The sequence below is a fragment of the Hypomesus transpacificus genome, chromosome 10 (genome assembly GCF_021917145.1).
Source record: "Hypomesus transpacificus isolate Combined female chromosome 10, fHypTra1, whole genome shotgun sequence".
NCBI classification, from domain to species: Eukaryota; Metazoa; Chordata; class Actinopteri; order Osmeriformes; family Osmeridae; genus Hypomesus; species Hypomesus transpacificus.
This window is the reverse complement of record NC_061069.1, coordinates 7,189,072-7,214,407: the sequence shown is the minus strand read 5'-3', so window position 1 is coordinate 7,214,407 and position 25,336 is coordinate 7,189,072. Positions and strand designations below refer to the sequence as shown.

Sequence of the window (25,336 nt, the reverse complement as noted above, 5' to 3'; positions counted from 1 at the left end):
CTAACAGTAGAGTGTGATAGGCTGGTCAAAAAGAGAACTGCAACCGAGCTCCACTTCTGACAGGAAATACTACACTACATATTTAGGCTACCACACGCATACCGATCTGAAGGAGAGGGCATTTCACCGGTAATAACATCATATATATTTTTGAAATATTCTAGTATGTAGGCTTTCTGAGAGAATGTCGTGCATGTTGTCTAGCATGTCTGTTGCAGTGATTATTTGAAGACGGGGTCGTCTGATCACCCTCGGCCGGTGACAGATAATTGGCTTGAAAATACATTTTCTGCTTGTTTATTCAGTGATGCGGCAAAGTGAAATTGGCATGCTAGATGATTCTTTGCATGTCAGCCATGGCTCATCGCGTGGGTCTGTTATTAAACCTTATTTGGGCAACATTGTAACGGTATCTAATATAATGTTCTTGAGTTAAGTCTTCCATAAAATATTTGTCGCGGACTGACTGTAAATTGAAATGTCTTTGAACAGTTTATGTGAAATCACCATCGCACTAGAACGCTCTTAAAACAGTCGTTTTCGCCACAGTTGCAGACTGAATTGTGATAATCGAAATATGGTTTGTCATGGACGTCAAATGAATGACGTCAAACTAGCCTTGTGTTTTGGCTGCGTGTTGCTTCTCTTGAGCAAATTACATGAAGGCAATTGCCAGAAGTAGGCTATTCAGTATTTATGATATTCTTTTATTTATTTTTAACGTAGGCTTACGGTACAGATACATTTTGTTTTTGATCTGCAGTGCGGTAGGCGTGGTTTAATGCATGTTATTCGTATATCCTCACGCCACTGGCTTTTGTATCCTGTCTCTACTTCATCTTTAAAAAGGTGTTTGGAAGCAGTCTGGTGTACAGTAATTCTACAGTAGGTCTACGACACCTGAAAAGAGTCCACGAGCCTGTTTTTAATTAACCGGACATATCTTAGGTCACTTCTCATATCTAATCTAAAGTTATGTCTATAGACATAACTATTCTACATACATATCTGTCCTAAATTTTACATACAAACATATCTATTGCACTGTCCACGATAGTTATGACTAGGCTATACTGGTACGTAGCATAGAGACTAGTTGGAGGTGCCATGTAACGTCATGCTGTGCGGCAGACATGACTGGGAATCGAGTCACAGCTGATTTAGTGATTAGCTATAGCTAAGCTCATAAGATGGTTTAAACCATCTGCACACTGTTAAATCCACGTCTCAGCCTCTATAAGCCGACATTAGCACTTCATTGGGTTTACAGTGTTTGGGGCTAATATTCTTCTTTATAAAGTTATCTACGATATGTGTCAGGTCACTGATGACTGCATGCTATAGGCTGATGTTGCAACAGACAAACACTCTGAAGTGGACAATCAGGACAATCCTGTTGAGATACTGGCAGGATGGACTGTGGACTGACTTGGGTGGAGTAGAGGCTTTTAAGGAACAGTAATTACAGGAATGCCAATGAGGTCAGAGTCTTATTTGTCTTATTTGCATCTTATAGGTGAGTCTGTGTTTTGATCTCAGATAGTTGGTAGTGTTCTGTTTTCCTTAATAGGGTGTAGGTAGGAGACTGTGGGCTCTGAGGCCTGTCTCTACCAGCAGAGGTGCTTGTACAGAAGGCCCAAGCCAGCAATGATGTATCCTGTTACAGCACCTCCATGAGTGCCAGCTGTCCCCCCCCTCCAGCCCTGAAGAGGGGCCTCAGATGGGGCTGGGGGCCTCAGATGGGGCTGGGGGCCTCAGATGGGGCTGGGATGGCTCTGGTTGTCAGAAGTGGTCATGCAGTCATCTCTGTGTAACCCTCCTAAGCCCCTGGGGGTCGGGGAAGGGCAGTGGGGCCAGCTGTGGCACATTCTGGGGAATGGCACTCAGCACAGATGGCATCTCTCTCCCCCCCACCCCCCTGGCTCTCTGTGGGCAGGCCCTGATCCTGTGGTGTGCATTGCGATCATAAATGGGCCCGAACATCAGCCGAGATATGCTGAGAGCGGCCGGTGGTAATATTGGGAGTGCAGTGGCATTATGTGCAGTGGGTGACTGTTGGCTAATTGAGCTTAATAGTTATCAAGTTATCACACGCTGATGTTGACCGTCATCAAACTCGGCTCATGGTTTGTATCTGGATTGTGTCTTCTCATCTGACTATCAATATTGTCATCCTCTTTCCTCCTGTGACCTTTAGTGAAACCAGATTTGTATTGGTTTGTATTGGTGCTATTCAAATGACACACATTTGAGCACATTAGTGGAAGTAACTGAGAATTGCCTCTTTGCAGACTGCAGACACACGTGCACATGTTGGGTTGAGCTCCTCGCTTGGTCAAAGGTCTGCCCACTGACTGTGGTGTTAGGAGGGTCTGTGAAGCAAGGTAGCTGTTTGGATGGAAGGAGGGCATTAGAACTCCCTATGATGCTATGAACGCAGTATAATACTTCAGTTGTCCTCCTTCTGTTTTAATAGACTAGGATTTATTCTCGAAAGCAAACTCATTGGTTTAGTTATGTCTCCACAGTATGTAAGACAGCATTTAGAATGGACAATGTTTGTGCCTGGCCATAGTGTTGGTGGCACAGAGGGCTAGTGTGGGCTGTTGTATCACTCTGGGAGGAAGGCCTGTCTTGTCTCCATCGACAAGCTTCTGTACCAACAACAGAGTATTCTTGTTCCTATTTCAATGGTGCCAAGATGTTCCTGTTAGCCCCCCTCCCCCAACTGCCCCAGTCAGTAAAGAGCATCAGAGGTTAGTAAAGATGCGCCGTGTTTCTGCCTCAGTCTCTGACCTCGTAGTAGGTCTGTGCTGCCCCACGTGCTGGTGAATGACTCATGAGGAGGACACTGAGAGGATTTGACAGGACCTTGCCTGAATCCCCCCCCCCCTCCCCCCAGCAGTGATTTACAACTGAACTACGTTCCGTTACTAGCATGACCTTGGATATGTTCTGGAGATCCTCCAAAACGGCAACAACATTACAGGGGCTCATGGCTGTCTGTAGGTTTGTGTCATTTCTAGATAAAGTCTGAATTATCTACAGAGTTCAGCCTCAATCCCTTAAGAACAAATAGCATTTGCTGTTCTTGTGTGGGCTTTGTTACTTGGCAAAGCATGATTTAGTCTGGCATTGCTTTTATAAAGAATTGATGAATAAGGCAATCCCATCGATAAGAGAACCAACCGTATAACCATATATATATATATATTAATAACCGATGTATAACCGTAGTCCTGCATCACCTGTAGTTGGTAAACATCTGTTCCATTAGGCTGTCATGTTATGTGAAATGGCAGTACAGCCCCCTCTCCCCAGGAGTGTACTGTAGTATCTGCATGGCTACTGCTCCCAGAGGTGGGGTCTTCTCTGGGGTCCTGCAGGCTGTTGTCTCTGCCACGGCAAACAGTCTGGAGCCCCCTCTCTGACCCCACCCGCCCCAGGGTAAACACCACACTATAAATATCCCCGTGCGAGGGAGAGGCCTAGACCAGAATGACAGGCATCCATACTACTAACCCAAGACACTCAACAGGGGCCCGCCGATCTCCCCAGCTCCACTTCCCCAGGCTGGTTTGAAGGGGCCCCAGAGAGCAACAGGATCCTTCATCTCTGTTGGACCAATAGACTATTAGATGATTCCTTTCATTACCATGTTTTTCCACTTGAAGGATGTGTTTTTGCTGCGGTGGTTGATGGAAAAGTTTGGTGTGGTTAAAGTGTGCATGTATCCATTTTTGAGTTTTAAACGTAGGACAGCTTTGTATCTTTGAACAACTAGGACTTCCACAGTTACTTATAAAAGGGGGGGGATCATCCTTAACAAAAAGTGGATTTGAGACCTTACAGCTCACTGTTTAGTCGCTGAACGCTTTTTGTACACTAGAAAGACCAGTGTTCAGGTTCATATGGCTAAACTTCACAGTGTACTACTAAAGAGTTGTTTTTGGGGATTAGCATTACAAATGAGAGATTAGATGGTGATACGAAGGACCCGTTTGGACCAGATAAGCTTCAGTCTTAATCCTTTCGATACCACTGAGCTAGTGAAGTACAAGACAACAGAAGACTTTGCCCTTTTTGACAATAAACTATGGATGGCCCTGAGATTAGAAAGAGACCGGATGGAACTGGAAATGTGAATGATGATGCAAAGGAATATGTGTGTGTGTTACTCTGCATCCCGTGCATAGTGTAAATCCTGCTTTTGATGTCCTGATGGGTTTACATCTGTGAATCCAAGGCTCCCTGAATGAGGTCGGTTGACTCATCTCATTCCTCCCCCCAGTGTGATCTGCCATGACGACTGAATCAGGTGCAGACTCCGACCCAAAGCAGTCGGAGAAGGAGAAAGGGAAGGAGAAAGGGAAGGAGAAAGGGCAGAGTGGACAGCCGTGTCAGGTGCCCCCAGCAGCCACATCCTCGCCCCAGTCCTCGCCACTTCCAGCTGCTGCCGGACACAGCACGCCTGTCAAGAAGGAGCAGGTGAACCACCTCCCACGCTTCTGTTCCCTCCTCCTTCTTAAAGATGCAGTACGTGATCCCAGAAGGGGGATACAGAAGGGCTCGCACTTAAAGATCGCCCCTTAGTGCCACGCTGTGCATCCGACGGACTGGATTTTGAAAGTCACCCCGAGTCCCAAACAATGAGAGATGTCTTCCTCACCCCTGATTCTAGAGCTTTCTGGAAAGGGAGTGCCCTGTCAGAGGAGCTGATTCGTTGCTGTGAATGTGGGGATTACAACTACAGCCCATAGTGTCCCTGCTGCTCAGAAGATCCCCATGACGATGATTGCAATGGCTTTGTTGTCATGTTCTCTAAATATGAGCTCAAATAGGAAACCCAAAACAGTGTGTTTTCTCTCATTATGTGCAAAAAGGAAGTAGGGAAATGGGTTGTTGGCCTGCAAGAGGAAATAGAGCATAAAATGATTCTGATGCATTGTGGGTTTGAGGTGAGGGAGGAGGGTGGAGGATAGGCTGGGGATGAGGGATGGTTCTTTGCTCCACTGTGAGGGAGGTGCTATCAGGCGCAGAGCTGATGGAAACCATACCTGTTTCCTCGGAGACCTTAGCTGCACTTCTGCTTAGACAAAACCTTGATCCAGGCTTTTATGTAAGTCATATAAGCACAGTGGTGGTGTTCATAGCCTGACGGACCTAGCCAGCACAGGAACATCTATATTGAAATCAGTTCAAGGAAGGACTTCAAACGTCCTGGAGCCAAAGCACTTCACATAAAACCATCTAGAGCGGTGCTTTGTTTTCAGTGAACTGGAAAATTGGATTTTCTCTTAAAGACAAAATGGCGGTGTGCCTTGACAGTCAGGTCATGAAGTGGACTCAGTCTTGTGTAATGTGGGACTGTTGTTTACCACCCATGTACTTTCAAATAACACAACAACACATGGACAATGAACGCTGTCACTTCCAATGAATATGTGCTCCATGTCTACTAGTTGCAGTGTCGCCCTCAAGTTGGTTGTGCAGGATGTTTTCTGTGCTCTGAAAGCGGTCAGTGCCCTGACAGATGTGGTGGTTCCCTCAGGGGCAGATTGAGGAGGAGCAGGCATCCCACCAGTCGTCTACCAGTCGCCTGTCCAGGTCTCCTCTGAGGGGAGGGAAGAAGGTGAAGATCATGCAGTGTAAGATCACCCTGCTGGACGGCTCCGACTACACCCTCACGGTGGAGGTGAGACCGGGGGGCACGTGCTCACGGGGGGGGGGGGGGGGGGGGGGGGGGGGAGGGGGGGAGGGAGGGAGGAGGAGAGAATCGTACAAACCTGTCTGTCTGTCTTTAACTTATCATGATTTGTGTTAAGGGATATCATTTCATGTTGGTTTGTTTGAAACTGATTTTTAAATTGGTTCAGTTGAACAGACGTTCGTTCTGCGATACCGGTGTTTTGTTGAAGTTCTGTTTTGGTCGAGTCAAGATGAAGATTGAACAGTGACTCAGACCAGAATCCCTGCTAACCGGATTCCCCTCCACTCAGGGATTGGGCCCAGGGATTAGCTGGGTGTTTGAGTGGGACTGAGAAATAGGAGCACTTGTGTGGAGGGAATAAGTGTCACACAATAGTTTTTTTCGTTACGATTACTGGCCAGCTTAAGCTCCCACTGTGACCAGTCAGGAGTCGTAAGGACACAAGACCTGCTTAGTTTGCAAACTGGACACGGGGTCATGCCGACTGGTCATATCCATCAGCATGGGGTTCCATGACTAGTGGACTGATGGAGTAGACCATCAGTCAAACAAGAAGCAGTTTTCTGTTGGGTTTGAAGGAGTGTCAGTATATGTGGTTAGTCGGCACAGTGCTGCAGGTTAGGCCTCAGTATCCTGGTGTTGTGGCTGTAGTGTGGAGGAGGAAGAGAGTCCCCTGAGATCCCCCTGGCCTGGCCATCTGTCTCCAGCCCTGCCCAGACCCCCTGCTGCTCAGCCCTGAGCCACCACGACTGGGGGGGGGGGGGGGACTCCTAGCTGACCTTGGGTCAGCATCTAGGTGTAACCTGAGACCCCCTCATGCCACAACCTCATCCTGTCCCAAGGAAATACGTGGATTTGTTTTATTTTTTACATCGGGCAGTTTTAAGGGCACCTAAACAGCCACTGTTGTACTGAAGCATCAACACAGCCTGGTTGAAACTTGTGCCTGTTCTCACAGCGATCCTGTGGAGGTCAGACAAGAATCCTGAGGTAACTGGAGGGAGGGTCACTCCTCCAATTCATTTCGATAAGACTCCATACGTGGGGAAAAGTCTTTCCTTGACTGTCTAGTTTCAACATTGTATACGCAACCCTCTCTCCCTGCAGGGAAAAAATGCTTTTGTAGCTATTCATCAGTCTGTGTGACATAAAACCCTCTCCCTGCCTCAGCCGGTATCTTCACCTCCTCCGGGATTGTTACTTAAGCTTGGTGGTTTTACTCCGCACCCAAAAAAATCCCTCTCAATGTCCTAACAATGTTTGCGTATACCCTACCTCCCAGCTTAATTAGATTTATCCGTTCATAGTCGGTGCTAATATCCTGTGTTCCTATTTCTGTTTGTTTCCTCTCCCAGCGTCTCATAGAGCTCCATAAGCCTCTGTTATTTGTTGGGACCCACAGTACATTTACAGTCATTTGGCAAGGAAGAGCTGCTTCCAGTAACTTGTGATGGATCTCCCAGTATGGGCTGAGTCCCTGAGGCAGCATCACTGAGACAAGACTCTGCTAATTCTCCAGGAGATGTTCCTGCTGGATTAACTACTCTGCCTGCATGTCTTGATGGGCTTGTAAATCATACAAAAGCATGTCAGATCTACCCTGAATAATAAAGAGGTGTGTGTGCACGCTTGTGTATTATGTGTGTTTGTGTGTGTGCCGGCTTGTCTGAGTCTGTCACACTCGGGGGAGATTAGGAGGCTGTGTGTTTGGGTGGAGGGGGGGGCAGGGTGAGCTGGGGGGGGGGGGGGGGGGCTAGAGGATTTGTTCTCCTGAGGAGGGGGGGAGAAGGAGGAGGGGGGACATGGTAACACCAACCTAAAAATAACCCCTCTGTGAAGCAATCCAAACGCGTCTCCAGAATGAACTCCAGCACAGGCCCTGCTGGGAGCTGATTGGGCGGAAGCCAAGCGCCACGCTGTGTATACATGACTCTCACTGGTCTAGGAATCGACCCAAGCCTTTTGAGCCCCACTGATGGTCATGGCTCACTAATGGCACGTGCCAACCATGGACTGAGACTCCTGTCAGTCTCCTCCTTCCACAGAGACCTCCAGTCATGTGACACTTGCCCTCTGACCTCTTGTTAAGAAACTGGTTTGTTTGTTGGTTTTTGGTCTGCAGAAGCGAGCCAAGGGCCAGCTACTGTTTGACAAGATGTGCGACCATCTAAACCTGCTGGAGAAGGACTACTTTGGCATCACATACAGGGATGTGGAGAACCAGAAGGTACTGGAGGCAGAACCTGATGTGTGAATAGGAAACGGGCAAAATCCAAAGTCACTCAGTGATCAGTCAGACTTTGACTTTCTAAATCACGACTGTTTACTGTTTTCTCTTTTTATTTCCTGTTAAATAGGAGCATTGATTAATTACTTTTTCTCTTCTTAGAATTGGTTGGATTCTGCCAAAGAGTTGAAGAAGCAGATCAGGGGTAAGTAAACCAATAAGGGCATCACAACACTCATTTATGTATGTACTTTCTCCATTTAGAAGAGTTCTATTCTGATGTACCTTGTTGACTTCCAGCTGGCCCTTGGAACTTTGCCTTCAACGTGAAGTTCTACCCTCCAGACCCCGCCCAGTTGTCCGAGGACATTACTAGGTAAACGTGGCCGACACATTTAGAACGGCTGAAATATGCAGCAAATTCCTGGCCGGCACACCATGTGACGATAACATGGAGACTCCCTCCGTCTTGTCTCTGTCTCATCCACATCTACACAAGCAAACACTCCCGTCTCTCACGTTCTCACCCTTGGCAACAAACTTTCTCTCTCTTTTTCCCCCTCTCTCTTGCTCTCTCTCCTCTGTCTCGTTTTCTCTCATTCTTTTTCTCTCCATGTCTCTATTTCTTATTCTCTCTCTCTCTCTCTCTCTCTCTCTCCCCCCCCCCCCCCCCCCCCCCCAGGTACTACCTGTGCCTGCAGCTGAGGGATGACGTGGTGTCGGGGCGTCTGCCCTGCTCCTTTGCCACCCACACGGTGCTGGGCGCCTACACCGCCCAGTCTGAGCTGGGGGACTCGGACCCTGAGGAGCTGGGCAGCGACTACATCAGGGAGCTGCGCTTCGCCCCCAACCAGACCAAGGAGCTGGAGGAGAGCGTCATGGACCTGCACAAGAACCACAAGTCAGTCCTCCTGCGGGTCTCTGTCTCTCTCTCCAGAGCTTCTTCCTGTCCAGAGCCTCTTCCTGTCCAGAGCCTCTTCCTGTCCAGAGCCTCTTCCACACCAGAGCCTCTTCCTGTCCAGAGCCTCTTCCTGTCCAGAGCCTCTTCCTGTCCAGAGCCTCTTCCACACCAGAGCCTCTTCCTGTCCAGAGCCTCTTCCTGTCCAGAGCCTCTTCCTGTCCAGAGCCTCTTCCACACCAGAGCCTCTTCCTGTCCAGAGCCTCTTCCTGTCCAGAGCCTCTTCCTGTCCAGAGCCTCTTCCACATCAGAGCCTCTTCCTGTCCAGAGCCTCTTCCTGTCCAGAGCCTCTTCCTGTCCAGAGCCTCTTCCTGTCCAGAGCCTCTTCCTGTCCAGAGCCTCTTCCTGTCCAGAGCCTCTTTCACAGCAGAGCCTCTTCCTGTCCACAGCCTCTTCCTGTCCAGAGCCTCTTTCATACCAGAGCCTCTTCCTGTCCAGAGCCTCTTCCTGTCCAGAGCCTCTTCCTGTCCACAGCCTCTTCCTGTCCACAGCCTATTCCTGTCCACAGCCTTTTCCTGTCCAGAGCCTCTTCCTGTCCAGAGCCTCTTCCACACCAGAGCCTGTTCCTGTCCAGAGCCTCTTCCTGTCCAGAGCCTCTTCCACACCAGAGCCTCTTCCACACCAGAGCCTCTTCCTGTCCAGAGCCTCTTCCTGTCCAGAGCCTCTTCCTGTCCACAGCCTCTTCCTGTCCAGAGCCTCTTCCTGTCCAGAGCCTCTTTCATACCAGAGCCTCTTCCTGTCCAGAGCCTCTTCCTGTCCACAGCCTCTTCCTGTCCACAGCCTCTTCCTGTCCAGAGCCTCTTCCTGTCCAGAGCCTCTTCCTGTCCAGAGCCTCTTTCTGTCTCCTCAGAGATCAGCTCTGTGAGCTATGGACTACATGTGATGGACCCTTGTGGTCTATAGTGCTCCTGGTGTTGCAAGCACCGTGTTCCAGGCAGACGGCTCATGCAGGACCCTCATGTCTTCCTGCTCTTGTGTGTGATCAGTGTGTTTGTGTGCCTGTCCTCTCAGGGGGATGACACCAGCTGAAGCGGAAATGCGCTTCCTGGAGAACGCCAAGAAGCTGTCTATGTACGGAGTGGACCTCCACCACGCCAAGGTACGCACACACACACACACACACGTGTCGTCATCCCGCTTTAACAATAAAGGCTAGATTGTGTGTTCATGTTTTGTAAACACCCCGCAAAACTGGATTTGCTGTGTGTTGCCGTGTGCCAAACGAACCTCACTCTGTGGCGGCTTTGATGCTTGCCACGGCGCTGCTCAAAACATCCCCACCCGCTGCCACCTTAATGTCACGCTTCACATGCCGGCATGCCGCCAGCCCAGGACAGCTCTTGATGTGTCTGTGGGCCGTGGGCCCCGCGGCCACGCTGGTGCGACTCGAATCCACCGGCGGATGAGATCACACCCAGCGGTAGAGCGGCGGGCGGGGAGACGAGGACCGACGCCAGCAGTTGTCTGCTGTCAGCCGAGCGAATCCCACACATCCCTCCCCTCGTGGGGAATTAGAGTGGCCGTCATCAGAGTGGCCTTGGGAACAAGTCAGAGCCCTAGGAAGGGAGATGAGAGAGATCTGGCTGGAGAGCGTTAGGTCTGTGGTCACTGTGGTGCTGAGGTGTGCACGTCCTTGGTCCCTGTCTGGAGCTGAATCAGATCATGCGTTGTGTTTTCTCTCCTCTCTCACTGAATGGCCTAGTTGGTAGGAAACCTGTTAGAGTGCTTGGCTCCAGCCAGAGGGGAGGTAAGAGGCCGCATTCCATCCATGCACATCCATACCTGTAGATGTGTGTGTGTGTGTGTGTGTGTGTCTCCCTCTGCATGGTAGTGTGTGTAGTGTGTTTCAGACCACTTGATCGACATGCACAGGTTGCCATCCCTCCGCCACCCCCCCACCCCCCCCCACCCCACGCCTACCTCCCATTGGCTCAGTTCAATGGGCCATGTTCCCGCTTGCTTTCAGAGAAGAGCCTGTTGACCTCCGCCTACTTCATCACGTCCCCCACACCCACCTGGGGGGGGGCTGCTGCGGGGGTTGCTGTGCTCGCACGGCACCGGTTATCACCCCCCTCCTCCCCTCGCTCTGCTCATGTAGAACACCAAGCGCCTGATTCCATGATCCATCTGCCTGCTTTACAACCTTGCTCTGTTTACAGACACCTGACTGTAAGGGTTAGGAACTAGGCACTGGAATGTATGGGAGACGAGTCTATTGAGGTGATCTGTTGAAAATGTTCCTGCTTGTGTTCCTCGGAGCAGTAGATGGTGTTCATGCGAGTGTGTGTGTGTGTGTGTTGTCTAGGACTCTGAGGGTGTGGAGATCATGCTGGGGGTGTGTGCTAGCGGGCTGCTCATCTACAGAGACAGGCTGCGCATCAACAGGTTCGCCTGGCCCAAGGTCCTCAAGATCTCCTACAAGAGGAACAACTTCTACATCAAGATCCGGCCAGGAGAGGTGCGCATAAGGCCCGCTCAGGGGAACGACCCCGGCTCTCCAAGGGGAGGGGATCATCATCATGTGCTCGTACGGACATGCAGCATGTGCTTGTTTTGTGCTCTTCTGTGCAGTTTGAGCAGTTTGAGAGCACGATTGGTTTCAAGCTGCCTAATCACCGCGCCGCCAAGAGGCTGTGGAAGGTGTGTGTGGAGCACCACACGTTCTTCAGGTGAGCCGTCACAAGCCTCTCCTTCCTGGGCCCGTGGCAGAACAGACCCTCCCCCGCACACGCCTGGCCTCATGACTGCTTCTTGTTCCTCTCCCCCCCCCCCCCCCCCCCCCCCCCCGGGGCAGGTTGGTGTCACCTGAGGCTCCCTCAAAGAAGTTCCTGGGCCTGGGGTCTAAGTTCCGCTACAGCGGGAGAACGCAGGCCCAGACCCGCCGGGCCAGCTCTCAGATCATCCGACCTGCGCCTCTGTTTGAGCGCTCCTCCAGCAAGCGCAACACCATGTCCCGGAGCCTGGATGGAGGTATGACCCAGCCCACATCTCTGAGCTGGATGTGGACTACCGCACTGCGCCCGTCTGCATCCACATTCCCTCAGGTTCTAAAGCTGTGCTGAGGGAGACAGTGTGACGGTGTGTCCGTCTGCCCGCCGTCTCTGTGAATAAGGTGGGACTAGTCTAGACGCTGGCTGAAGGTCACTCTGGGATGGGAGTCATCAAAGGTTAATGGTAGCGCTTTGGCTAGCTCAGATGATGCCAAATGTCCAGCTGTCTAACGGCATTGGCTCTAACTGCATGTCATTAATCACTTCTGCTGAGACTCGCTAACCCCCTGCTCGGCTGGGCTAATAGACAACTTTACCTAATGTAGTCCAGTGCTATTTGATTCATTATAGACACCACTGTGCAGAAAGACTTCCTTTCCTCCTTCAATAAACAATGATGCCACCTGTGCTTTGGAGGGAAGGATACATTCAACCTTTTGGCCGTTTTTGCTCAGAAATGCAAATGAGTGCCTTGTTCTCGTGCTCATTCACATAAGGCTCTTTCTGTGGAGACAAAGGAGCAGCTTTTCAGCCCCTTTCCTAGAAAGCTGGCATGCTGCTGTTTCTGCAGTAAACATGAGGTCAGATCAGACCGCAACAGTGACCATGATAACTTGGCACAACATCCAGAGGAAAAGTGACTAAATTGCTACTTTTAGAACACAAAGGAAAATAGCAGTAGATTGAGGTTATGGGAAAAAGTGTCCAAACTTTTGACTGGTACTGTGTATTTCCCCTCTAGTGGGGGCCTTTTTGCGGTGGACTCTGTTCTGACTTTCCCTCTGTTCTCCTCTCTAGAAGCATCTCTGCTTTAAGGTCACACTAAGGTCATTAGCACTGTCTCGTTTCCCGTCTGACCAACCACCCCCCCCCCCTCCAGCCCCCATCACAGAGAACCACGACACCCTCATGAAGGACGCCTCTGTCGACGGGCTGGGCAAGGCCGGCGCCAAGGGAGACCTCATCACCACGGTGACGCCAGAGAAGAAGGCGGAGGAGGAGCTGGCAGAGCAGGAGGAGGCCCAGGCCAACGGCACCGAGCCCCCGGAGCCCTCCCCCTCCACCCCCATCCGACAGGACAATAAGGTAACCCCGCCCCCTTCTCACCTCCCCGTCAGAGAGGAGCTGAGTTTGAGGGAGAACGGAGTGTTATGACAGGTCTCCTGTCATGCAGAACATTAGCCTGAGTAGCATAACATTAGTCAAGTGTTCATGAGCTGGAAAAACGGTGGACCTTTTATGTTTTGAGTGCCTGTGCTCGACAGAGCAAGGGCCTGTAACTGTCAGTTGTATCCTGGAGGTATCTCATGTGTGGAGAACACCACATGGCTACAAGGTTTGTCTGGGTGTCCAGCGCCTATTTCCAGTCAACATTTGATTTACTTAAATACATAGATTTTTCGTAAAAAATACATAAAAAAACGTTGTTTGACTGCTGTTCTAATATGAAAGATGGGCTGAGCTTACCCACTGCTTCAGAATAGACTTGACATGCTTTGTGTCTGGAGTACGCTTAACTAATTTGCTTTTCTTTTCTCGTCCTTCATCTGACCCTTACACTACACTCGTGCTCATGCGTTTTGGCCCCCCCCTCCCCCGGTCCCCTCATCCACATCACGCTCCTCCACCCCATCAGCGCTCCCCCTGTCTGTACTCCACCGACCCCCTCCGCTCCGAGCTCTCCCTCCCCTCCTCCCCCGTGTCGTCCACCAAAGTGCGGCGGCGGCGCAGGGAGAACTCGCGCAAGCGGGCGGCGTCGGTCAGCCCGGCCAAGAGCGGCGCGGGGTGCCGGAGGCGGCAGGCCCGCGCTGACCGCCGGGCGGCCCTGCTGGAGGAGCGAGCCCTGCTGCTGTCGGCCCGCAAGCAGAGGCTGGAGGGGGGCAAGGGCCGCGGCGGGGGCACCCTCTTCTCCTTCTCCCTGCACCTGCCCGACCTCGCCTCTTTCCTGGACGACGACGGCTACATCACCTTCCCCGACCTGTCGGAGCTGCGCTTCCTGCCCGAGAGCGTGCAGCACTTCCTGCCCATCAAGTCCCCCTCGCTCATCCCCTGCTTCCTCTTCATCTTCTTCTTCCTGCTCTCCACCTCCTTCTCCGTCCCCTACGCCCTCACCCTGTCCTTCCCCCTGGCTCTGTGTCTCTGCTACCTGGAGCCCAAGGCGGCCTCCCTGACGGCATCCATAGCCCAGGGCCTCCATGACCATGACAGTTCAGAGGAAGAGGAGGAGGTGTGTGTGTGTGTTCTTTGTTACTCTGGCCCGTTCTGTAGTAGACCCACCAGGGGTCATCTGACCACCTGACCTGGTTCAGACCACGTGACTGACTATGTCAGGGCTCCCCGCTTTCAGAACCTCATCATCGCCACTCGCTCATCCTTAGACGGCATCGTCACATCGACACCGCAGCGCTGAGATGCTCGCGCCGGTCCGACCATCTCTCTCTCTCTGGTCTGCAGAGCGCACGCTTGCTGTCCTCTCCATCTGGGTCCAGAGAGGGTTAGACACCAATCTATAGGAATGTTAACGTAATGGCGGCAGTCACACAGCCCACCCCTGGCGCTACGTTACACCACCAACGAGGCATGGCCACGGCCACCATCCATCAGTCCTGAAGATAGCTTTGTGCCTAACCCATCTCTGCTGTCATCTGTAGTCCATTTCCCGCCGTACAGTGTTAGCTGCATGAAGAGGCGTCACACACAGTTTCCTCACTCCTTCGAGGCCGGAGTGTCTCTGCGTAGCGCCACGCCTCAAGCGAGGCCGTTTAAACACCGCCATCAAAACAAAAAGGAGCATTGCAGCCGAGTGCTAGGGCTTTCAGCTGATAAATAGGAATGCAGCTGTGCTTAGTCAGGATTGCAGGCAGGCCTGTGTTCCAGGTAGAGAGGATGCCCCATAGACAATGAAGTCCCACATATTGAGTTACAGTAATGCAGAGAGGCTGACTGCACAGCACTCCCCACCACATGCCTTGTATCATCTTGCACATGGATGGCGAAGAGGGGGGCCTGAAAGTCAGCTTGCTGTTTCACCAGCATCATTAGCCCAGCCTGTGCTACCTGGAAAGACATTTCCAAAATGTGGAGGTGGCAAGAAGTCCAAGTGATTTCACGCAGCCTCGCTGTAATGTTTTAATGGAGTTTTCGGTCCTTCTCTGAAGTAGCAAGGACAGCCTTGAAAACCTTTTTAAAGGTTCAAACTTCCTCTGAGTCTGTATGCTAATTCTGCTTGCTTCCGTCTTCTTTAGTTTCTGCCTTTTTTCGCTCTGCCTTCTCTGTGTGACTGACCTATATTTTGAGTCTTTCGCTCGTGAGATGATCTGTACATTCCCATACTCTCCATCCGTGTTTGTGAAGAATCTGTGTTGAGGGCTGTTGTGCATCCGAGAGTTCACAAGATGGCTTCTCTTTCATTTCCTGCTTCCCGATGGGATGGTTTGTCTGTGGACCCAAACAGACGGACAGTGAGCAAACTGACTTTAACGTGGACGGGGAGACCACCGCCACAGAGGTTTGTAGAGATCCCTGGAGGCTCTGGAGACGTGTCCGATCTCACGCGTGAGCGGCTCGTTGAAACTGCCCTCTCTAGTGTTCCTCGCCTTTTTATAGAACGGCGGGAGTATTTACGATAGGGATGCTTGTGTCTACATTGTATACAGGGCCGCACTTTTTTTGGCATGCATTGATAATCATACCCATGAGTGATATTCGATAGGAATCCAGATTCTGCACTGTGTAATCTCTGTAGCCTCCCTCTAACATCCTTCTTTCTGCCCTGCCCTCACACGCTGTCTCTCCTTCTACCTGCCCCCCCCCCTCCTAATTGCTGTCCCCCGTACATGTCTCCCCCCCCCCCCCCCCCCCCTTTCTCTGCTGTCAGTCGGAGCCAGAGGAGGACTCTGAGATGAGGACTCAGGTACTCCAGGCTCCATTCTCTGTCCAGCTCTCTGCATACCAGCACCTAGTCTCTAGGTCCTAGTGCACTGAGCTGCCACTGTAGATGGTCACCCTGTGCTGTGTGCTTCTGCCAATGTTGCCGCTGCTGCTGCTGCCACTGCTGCCGCCGTCGCCCACTTGTCGTCACTTCACCTTTTGACATTTTGAGTTAACCCCTCGAGTTAACCGTTCAGACCGGCGCCGAAACGTCACAGATGTACCCGTTTTGTTGATTTTTATTTGCATTTTAATCAGTGCAGTCCCATTCATGTTCTGTTGCTGCGCTGCATTTCTGTCATGTTGAGGACCCTTCAGGAGGGGAGACCTGGTCATGGTGACCCTCCTGACGAGTCCACTGGAACCATGGTCTCATCCACAGGACAAAACTCCCTACCTCTCTCCACATAAAGCTTCAACGATCTTGTCAAATGTCCCTCTGAATCTCTGTCTCTCCCCTTGTCTTTCCAGTATAGTTTCATAAGGCGAGTAAAGGGGGAGAACGTTTTTATCAAGCATAGTAACCTGATGTTAGAGGTTGGTACAAAGACCCAAGTGCATGATGCCAGTATGCATGGAGGGACTTTGGTGTGAAGAGTCCTTAACTGGAGATCACATGAAGCCTGACTTTGTTAGCAGTTAGTTTATTCTTGACAGTTACGTCAGTGTGACAACATCTACTAATGTAATAGTAGTACTTACTGTTTCAACTGGACTTTGCCCTGAGGGCCACTTTTGTGAAATAATACAATAACAACAGATTATTGGATTACTGTGACGGTTTCATGAATCCTTGAATCCTAACGAGAAGTGGGAGTGTTGTACTAAACTCATTAAGCTATGCACGAAGCTTTACGTTTTCATGCCAGTCAGCTGGACTTAAATGCATTTGGAGCATTTAAGTACCTGCTACTATCTGTTATCTGTTCAAAACACCACACACATTCTTTTCTTGGACGTGGACAAACCCATTGGCTTATAATTTCCGCCGACACCGCCGGACACCTCAGATTCCATGTGTCCTGATTGGCTGGTCTCTCAGGACACGGAGCCTCCGGAGGAGCTGGTGAAACACCAGAGCAACATGAGCGAGCTGAAGCGCTCCTTCCTGGAGACAGGCAGCAGCGCCCCCGGGATGACCGAGTGGGAGAAGAGGCTGTCCTCGTCCCCGGCCCACTGCCCCAAGACGGATGATGCCCCCATGATCGAACCCCTCCTCAGCCAGGATGTAAGCTGGAGGGCTGGAGGGCTGCAGGGCAGACTAACAGCATGGTTAGCACTGTGGGGATGCACGACCAGGAGACCAGACCTGCCACACATGCTAGGACATGTCACAATCCAGGATAAGAGTACAACATAGATCAATATTGCAGGTTTCTCTAAAGGCAGATACATTTATACGTTGTTATTATTTTCACCCAAGTTTTGTATATATTTTCTCTGAATTAAACGTATGTATAGGAGAGTATATTTTGTATTTTTGTATGTAAATTAAACTGCATGTTATTTTACAATGTGTTTTCTGTATCTTTTATGTTTTGTTTTCCTTTTATAAAATGTAGTTGACTAATCATTTGTTTTGAAATAAAATATGGGTGTGTGCTTTCTTAAAATGTCTCTTTGTTTTGCGGCAAACACTACTCATGTGTTGTGCATGACCCTAACTCATGTTCTGCATGTCCTGTCCACTGAGTGGTCATCCCATCTGACTGTGTTGTTCTCCTCTGCAGGATGACGAGCAGGTACCCGAGGGGGAGCAGGAGAAGCAGGTGGTAGCAGCCGGGGCCTCTGAGGTAAGGCCCCTCCCCCTTTACATGTGGGCTCACTCTTTCAAAGTTCTGTGCGTGTGTGTCTCTCTTTGTCTCTGTGTTTGTGGTTCCTCCCTGGTCGTGACATCAAAGGGTTGATCCCTATGAAGCCTGCAGACGATGCATGTTAAGAGACATGTTTAGACGGGCGTTCTCCACCATGCTAAGCCCTAAACAGAACACGGCTCTGATCCATGAGGGTTGTTGTGTGAGCTTGTGTCGGCTGTGTCCTTCACCTCCGCCATTTCAGATGTACACTACACCAGTTCCTGAATGGGGAGCAGCCATTTTGAGATCATAAATCGAATGAGAGTCGAGTTAACTGGCCAAATTAAATTCCCCCCATACAGAAGTGTTCTTTTCAGGTTATTTTTAAGCGAGGTGAGACCTAGCCCTCTCACAGCTTGCATTGTTTTCTTAGACATCTAGTTAAGAATTGGCATTCCATCTAATAAAACCAGATATTTGTAGCAAACTAGATGTGCTGTATCTGTCGAGGTCACCTGCTCTGTTGTGTTGAAGCATTAGACCTTGCTCTGTCTGCCTGTGTGTTTAATTCTGAGCAAGTCCCAGTAAGCGGTGTCTTCCAGACTGCAGACAAAGGTGTGGCAGAAGGCCGTGTAGAGGCTGCCGCGCTGGGGGGGGATCTGTCGGCCACATTGGAGGACGTCCGAGGCAGCTTGTCCTCGGAGCACGAGGAGAGGAGCCCAGAGCTCCAGGAAGAGGTGAAGATCAGCCCGGGGTCTGTCAGACAGGAGGTCACCCAGGCCATCAGCACCAAGAGAGGAACCCTCATCATCCTGAAGGAGCTGGGATCCGAAGACCAGGGGGACAGTGACGGCACCTACATGGAGATAGACAGGGGGGACAGTGACGGCACCTACATGGAGATTGATGGCGTGAACGGATATCGTCCTGCTCCCGACGAGGCTCGAGAAAACCAGATGGATTCTCTTCCCCGCGAAGAGAAAGAGGCCCAGAGTACCCTGGAAGAAGATGAAGCTAGCGAGAGAGAATCTCTGCCCACCTGTATGGAGGTCAAAGACAAGACGGAGGCTCCCCTCAGCACCAAGCAGGTCGACACCGACGGCATGGAAAGCATTACATCTCCTAAGAAGGCCATGGCTCCGTGGTTGTCTGAGATCATAGAAACGGAAGAGGTAACCATGGTCACCAAGCGCTCCTATGAGGAAGTGAAAGAGCTGAGCACCACCGAAGAGGAGCTGGGGAAAGGCCAGATTGAGCAATCCCAGCTGAGCCTCCCCGCGCCTTGCTCTGTAACTGAATCGTCAGCAGCCTCTTTAGCAGTGGTACCGTATGAACATCCACTATAGCTGCTGCTCCCTCATCCCATCCCCCGCCTCCCACATGCCTAGCTCCACCTACCTGCCCTCAAGCAGTGCTCCAACCAGTCTAACCGCATAGTAACTGCAGCTCTAACCACTCTGCACGGCTGTCGTGCCAAGCAAACAATTATCATCTTTTGACCTGGCAACCTCAAGGTTTCCGTTGCTCCTAAACTGCTTTGCTTGTTGTTGTTTTTTTGTTTTTAAACAACTGCTTCGATTTTATTTTGGGAGGCTGTGTAAGTCAACAGGGTGGGGGGGGTCTTTTTTTCTGTTTTGACAGTTGGACTGAACACCATTTTTGCTAGCTGTGTTATCAGTCCTCAAGCAGTGAGTTCATCCCCTGGCCCCATGCCACAGCCCCCCCCCCACCCCACACTCCCTGCTCCGCTCCCTGCTGGCTTCTCCTACAGCCCCCGAGCACCACAAACATTGTATGGGTCTCATGTAAGAGAGTCGGGCTTTAGAACAGCTGTGTGTTCCAGCACAGGCGTGTGATGCCCTTTTGTCGCCGCTCATCACGATTGAATGATTCCAAGCAAGACTTTACACAATGTCAAGACCATACAATGGTTTCGCTTTCCTCCTCCTCCTCCTAAATATTCCCGACTAAAGCGATCCTCTTTTCCTTTCTTTCTGTGTGTTCCTTCTGTTTTTGCTTTTCGGAATTGTGACTGTCCCCTGTCTTTCTCTCTGTCCACCTGTCTGTGTTCCCTCCCTGTTCCTCCCTCGCTGTTCCTCCCTCCCTGTTCCTCCCTCCCTGTTCCTCCCTCCCTGTTCCTCCCTCCCTGTTCCTCCCTCCCTGTTCCTCCCTCGCTGTTCCTCCCTCCCTGTTCCTCCCTGCCTGTTCCTCCCTCCCTGTTCCTCCCTCCCTGTTCCTTCCTCCCTGTTCCTCCCTCCCTGTTCCTCCCTCTCTGTTCCTCCCTCCCTGTTCCTCCCTCCCTGTTCCTCCCTCCCTGTTCCTCCCTCCCTGTTCCTCCCTCCCTGTTCCTCCCTCCCTGTTCCTCCCTCCCTGTTCCTCCCTCCCTGTTCCTCCCTCCCTGTTCCTCCATCTCTCTTCCTCCATCTCTCTTCCTCCGTCCATCCTTCAGTGTCCACTTGGATGGGCCTCCTCCTCCCTGAGTCCCATCTCACACAAGGTGACCCCTCTCATCTGGTTGTTATAGACACAGTCTCAGCAGTCATTTCTGTTCAGTCACATTAGAATGTTTTAAAACGGCTCCATTGCCTGTTCACTGCACGCCGGTGCTTGTGTGATTTGCAATCCTTTTTCTTCGGGTAACGGGTGTTACTCAAACTGTCTGTGGAATACCTCCACTGTGCTGCGCCGACTGCACTGTAAAGTGACTCTCTTGTCTTTCACAGACGGAGGAGGGCGTAGCCGAGGCGACCAAGGCAGAACCAGCGGAGTCGTCAGGGCCTACGGTGAATATTCCCTCAGTAGAAGCTGCAGAGGCAGGGCCAGCACATGCTGCAGAGCAGCTCCCTCCTGTGGAGGACACCGAGCCCACTGTCAGCACACACACTGAGCCAGACCGCCCAGCAGAGACAGGGGCAGGAGTTACACTGATACCACCAGACACCAACACAGCAGCAGCTGTCAGTGAGAGCCCCTCAGAGCCACCAGGTAGGCCAGCTGATATTGAGGCCTTTGAAGACAGAAGAGAAAGGCCTTCCACTCTGGAGGCAGGTCTGCCTGAAGAAACAGAGGCAGGTCTGTGTGAGGGACCAGAGGCAGGTTTACTAGAGGCAGGTTTATTAGAGGCAGGTCTGTGTGAGGGACCAGGGGCAGGGGGGGAGACACAGATGCCAGAATGTAAGGAAAGCTTCAGCCAATCAGAGAGTTCTGCAGATATAGCTTTGCTGCAGTCTACTACACCAGCCTCCACAACATGGGTGGAGGACGACAAGGATGATGATGGTGATGGGGTTGGAGAAGAAATAGAGGAGCAGGAGGTTGAAAGGGAGGATGGTACATGGAGAGGGGTGGAGGAAGAGATTGAGGGTGTTGAATCGGTCAGCGTGTCTAACCCAAGAGAACCTTTTAAGAATGAGTTGTCAGCAGAAGAAGAGGGTGGTCGCAGTGAAGAAGACCATTGTGAGATGTTTATGGAAGAGCCAGGAAATGACGTGGCCGCCATAAATCCTCTGGTCCTGACCACTGAGAAGAAGGTGAAGTTCTCAGAAGTAGACCATGTTATGGAGTGTCCCATGGATGAAGAAGAAGAAGAGGAGGATGATGAGAAGTCTGATGAAGGTTCAGAAGAAGCTGTGGAAAGCCACGACGGTGACATGGAGAGCGATGTTCACGATGACACGGGCTCGGAAGGTTCCGTGGAGGTGGAAGATGACATGAAAGGGGTGAGGGAGGAGAAGAGCAGAGACAGCCAGGAGGCCGGAGCATCTATTGAAGACCAGACCAGTGATATAGAGCTCTCTGGGGCGTCAGACCAGTCCAGCTCTACAGAGACAGAGGAGAAAGAGAAAAGTCAGAATGAAGAAGAAGAAGAAGAACAGAATGAAGAGTGGAATGATGACGAGGACGTTGGGAAGGACTACGGGAAATCCACCGCACGTGAAATAGATCAGACTGAGGACCTAGGAGCCCCTAGCACACACGCACCTCCAGCCATGCCTCTGTCTGAGGTAACCCTAACCCACCCTGGTGGCCCCAGACTGGGCCCTAACCCCACCGCTGCCCCCTCCCTCTGGCTGGCACAATCTGCCGCTATTAATCAAGGGCAACACAGAGCATGGACCTCCATCTCCACTTTCTTACTACACTGGTGAATGGAGTTGATCAGGGAATGTATGAACTGGCACACACCTGACAGGAGCCATGTGATTTGCATTCACCGTGTCGTATCCACTATATTTCCACTCGGAATCCACTTTTCACTGAATAGCGTTTTCTGATGCATGTCTGCATGACATTTTAGCGAGCAGTTACTCTGTCTACCAGCATGCAGCGCGTATTTGGTGAACTTGATCTCAATGATGTTGGTGTTTTGAGTTTAAGATTCACTAAACTGTGATAAATGGGTTTGAACCGAGCACACACAAACTCCCCAGAGAATGAACACTAGAGACTGAACACTAGATCTATGTGAGTGTGGATATGTGGCCCGATGCTGGCGTCCTGTCTGACTGTGTTCTCTGGCACCTGCCTGCCTGCCCATGTTCCCAGGAGTCGGAGGCTGTCCTGCAGGAGGAGCTGCCCTCCAAGGAGGCGCCTGTGGTCCACACCGAGACCAAAACCATCACGTACGAATCATCCCAGGTACGTAGGCACTTGGGTCTGAAGAGAGGGGTGAGGAGGGAGGCATGGGCCCCGGCCCAGTTTGTACAGCTCAGCTGGTGACGGTGAAGCTCACAGGACGCTTGTGGGAATGTCCACAGGCCGACACCAACGGCGACGCCGACCCGGGGGTTTTGATGAGCGCCCAAACCATCACCTCTGAAACGACCAGCACCACGACGACCACGCACATCACTAAGGTCAGGGGGAGAGGGGTCGTCTGGTCGCCTTTCAGACCTCAGAGGGGGTTTGGATCTGTAGACGCGTGCGTTCCCAGGCATGCTGCGGTCATAACAGAGACTTGTGCCCGTTTCCCACTGAGCAGACGGTGAAAGGGGGCGTGTCGGAGACGCGGATCGAGAAACGGATCGTCATCACGGGAGACACAGACATCGACCATGATCAGGTCTCTTAGTCTCTCTCTTCCTCCCTCTTCCTCAGCGCACCGCACTAGGTTCCTGTGCTTTTACTCCTGTGCTTCATTTCTTCTGTCAGTGATTTTGTAGAACAGATGATAATTGCCAATGTCTCCCCAAACTCCTAACCGCGCTCTCTCTCAATCAGTGATCCAGCTTCATCCAAAAATGTTTTGATGAATGAATCTTTTAACATGTGACGTGACTTAACCTGAATTGTCCAGTTGATATAACCAGTAGAAGCTTTTGGCACAAACACTGACACCCGTCCCTCCTCCCTCCCTCCCCTCTCTGTCTCCACCTGGTGGCGTCTCATGGTGTTGCGTCTGTGTTGTGGCTCTAGGCTCTGGCTCAGGCCATAAAAGAAGCCAAAGAGCAGCACCCTGACATGTCAGTGACCAAAGTAGTGGTACATAAAGAGACAGAAATCACGCCTGAGGAGGGGGAGGACTGACCCAGGTAAGGAAAGGATCTCATGCAGCGCCGATCCGGTTTGGGCTGGGTTTGGCGTGGCCTGGTTTGGGGTCAGCTGGGCTTGCGAGCTGGTCTTCATTTCGGGCATGCGGCTGCTCCTCCATCAACACTCCTCCTCACTAGCACAGAGCGCCGCTTCTGAGGCACTAACAGGAAATGCACTTCAATGCCGCCGTCACCCATCTCCTCTATCCTGCCTGGCTGATGCCATATTAGTTTTTGTTTCTGTTACAGTAACCAAGTACACAGTACAACTCCACTGTAACTCAGGCTGATGAAGCTCCACACCTCCCAGGTCACCCATGGGATTGTATGAGACTGAGCAGCATTCAAGCACAAAAGCCATTTGTCTGCAACGCTCCCTTCTCCTGCTAAGGCTGCCAGTCTAAGGCCTACTAACTCATCTGTGCACTGATCACTGACCTACATACACAGGACTAGATGTGCCCTACACTGGAGAGCTGTCCATTATGTCTGACCTGCTGATTGGAATAGAATATGTAACAATCCAAACATGCAAATAATTTGAAGAAAAAAGAACTGTCTGCAGTTCCAGTATCTTCTTCCCCTTATGTTTGATTCGATCCAGTTGAGCACATCCAGTCCACTGTGTGTAGTTCAGAGATTCTTCGTCTGCTCTGGTTGCAGCATTGCCAACTTGGGTTTCAGGTTTGTCTTGATTGATTGGCAAGCAGGAGCTGTGCGATGGAGCCTCATTCCACCCCATCAACATTCCTCCTTCTTTCGGATATCTTTTAACCCCTCTGATATTTTCTTTGTGCATCTCTTCATTGGACATTCTCATTATTGATCTTTTTTTGATTGCTTTCTAACTTATTTCATCAGATTCAGACTTAAATAACCTCATTGAACCTGAGTTTGTGTGTGTGTGTGTGGGGGCGGGGGGGGTAGCGGTGTGTGGGAGGGGGGGGGGTGTTGGGGGTGATCTTATGTGACTCACCGGAAGGGAATGACTCTGTGGGTTTGCCTTCAGCCCTTTGTGCTGTGCTGTGCTGTGCTGTGCTGTGAGTCTGCCTTTCAAAAGGAGGGTGTAATGTTGCAATATTGTTAACCTCTCCAATGTGTGTATTGCGGGATGTCTGGCTCTCAACAATACATCGAATGTGTCCGTTTCATGGGTTGTCTCCTGTTGTTATGATATAAATCTACTGTAACTAAAACACTCTCCATTTCCTGTATTCCAGGAATAAACCTGAGGACTGTTTTCTATCACCTGCCAAGACTCAACCTCCCAACATGCAACGCCCACATCATGCACTACATTACTGTGCTGGGACATGGAAACTTAGATGCCTCTTCCTTCCATCTCTGCTCTCAATCAGTCCCCTCCGTCACTGGCAAATGCATAATGCATGAGACACACAATAGTGCATTATTCAAGAATGACAAGATAAAACATATACAACTGTCCAAATACACCGGTTCTTGATCCATCTGCACGCTGACTGTGCAACAGGCAAAAGTATTATTTCACTGCCTCTTAGAATTTGATAAATAGGCTATTGCGCATTATGATCATTATTGTAGCATAATTTTATTTATGAAATAAAGCCATCACTCAAAGTGCAGAAGGCTGTACATGTTAAAGCGCACAGCTATATAACCTTGCCCTGTAAGTGCCAACTTCATACCAATAAGCATCTCCTCACTGCCTCAGTGACTTTCAGTAATATGGGCCGAAACCAAATCAAGCTTTACAAATTCATCATGATCATGAATTGTACAAAGCCTACCAAGCTGTACTTTCCTAGACAAAGGCTCATTATATCTTCAACAAAAAGTTGAATGCCTTTAATTTTTTTTCCTCCTTACCAAATGATTTCACCCTACTACAGAATTTGAGGCTGGGAAATACTATGTCTGTTTACTCTGAAATACAGAAAAACGTTTTCATTTTAGGAAGGTTCTGTTTGTTAAGTTACAAGCAAGCCTTTGATTGATGTTGGTTCTGGTTGTGTTCATGTCTGGAACACACTACCTGTACTCTGTATGCAGGCCAAAGACTCAGACTGGATAACTGTGTACTGGTGGATGCAAAAGCCAACAGTTCTTCAGACATCTGACCATCTCTCATCTGTGTTCCAGTATCAAATGAGTTCCATTCATGTACAGTGGTTTCCTCAACAGTTAAATAAAAGTGGCATAGCCTATGCATTTA

The 25,336-nt window shown here is 50.6% G+C and overlaps 1 protein-coding gene across 4 annotated transcripts; it reads left to right on the top strand.

Moving 5' to 3' along the window:
* Positions 1 to 25,336, top strand: LOC124472315 (band 4.1-like protein 3). 4 transcript variants are annotated; one of them, XM_047027090.1, is made up of 26 exons: positions 1 to 129; positions 4,292 to 4,488; positions 5,552 to 5,695; positions 7,833 to 7,937; positions 8,100 to 8,142; positions 8,238 to 8,313; positions 8,620 to 8,838; positions 9,907 to 9,994; positions 10,598 to 10,642; positions 11,201 to 11,353; positions 11,467 to 11,564; positions 11,690 to 11,865; positions 12,766 to 12,971; positions 13,522 to 14,112; positions 15,340 to 15,393; positions 15,763 to 15,798; positions 16,287 to 16,352; positions 16,858 to 17,043; positions 17,546 to 17,608; positions 18,214 to 18,933; positions 20,335 to 20,394; positions 22,157 to 22,249; positions 22,369 to 22,467; positions 22,593 to 22,673; positions 23,027 to 23,142; positions 24,363 to 25,336. In XM_047027090.1, exons 2-25 carry the CDS (start codon positions 4,303 to 4,305, stop codon positions 23,135 to 23,137), a joined length of 3,699 nt encoding a protein of 1,232 aa, XP_046883046.1. In that variant the 5' UTR covers positions 1 to 129; positions 4,292 to 4,302; the 3' UTR covers positions 23,138 to 23,142; positions 24,363 to 25,336. The 4 variants fall into 4 exon arrangements, with proteins under 4 accessions (XP_046883046.1, XP_046883044.1, XP_046883043.1 ...); XM_047027088.1 differs by lacking the exons at positions 10,598 to 10,642; positions 13,522 to 14,112; positions 15,340 to 15,393; positions 15,763 to 15,798 and having other exon boundaries at positions 3 to 129; positions 5,558 to 5,695; XM_047027087.1 differs by lacking the exons at positions 10,598 to 10,642; positions 13,522 to 14,112; positions 15,340 to 15,393; positions 15,763 to 15,798 and having other exon boundaries at positions 3 to 129.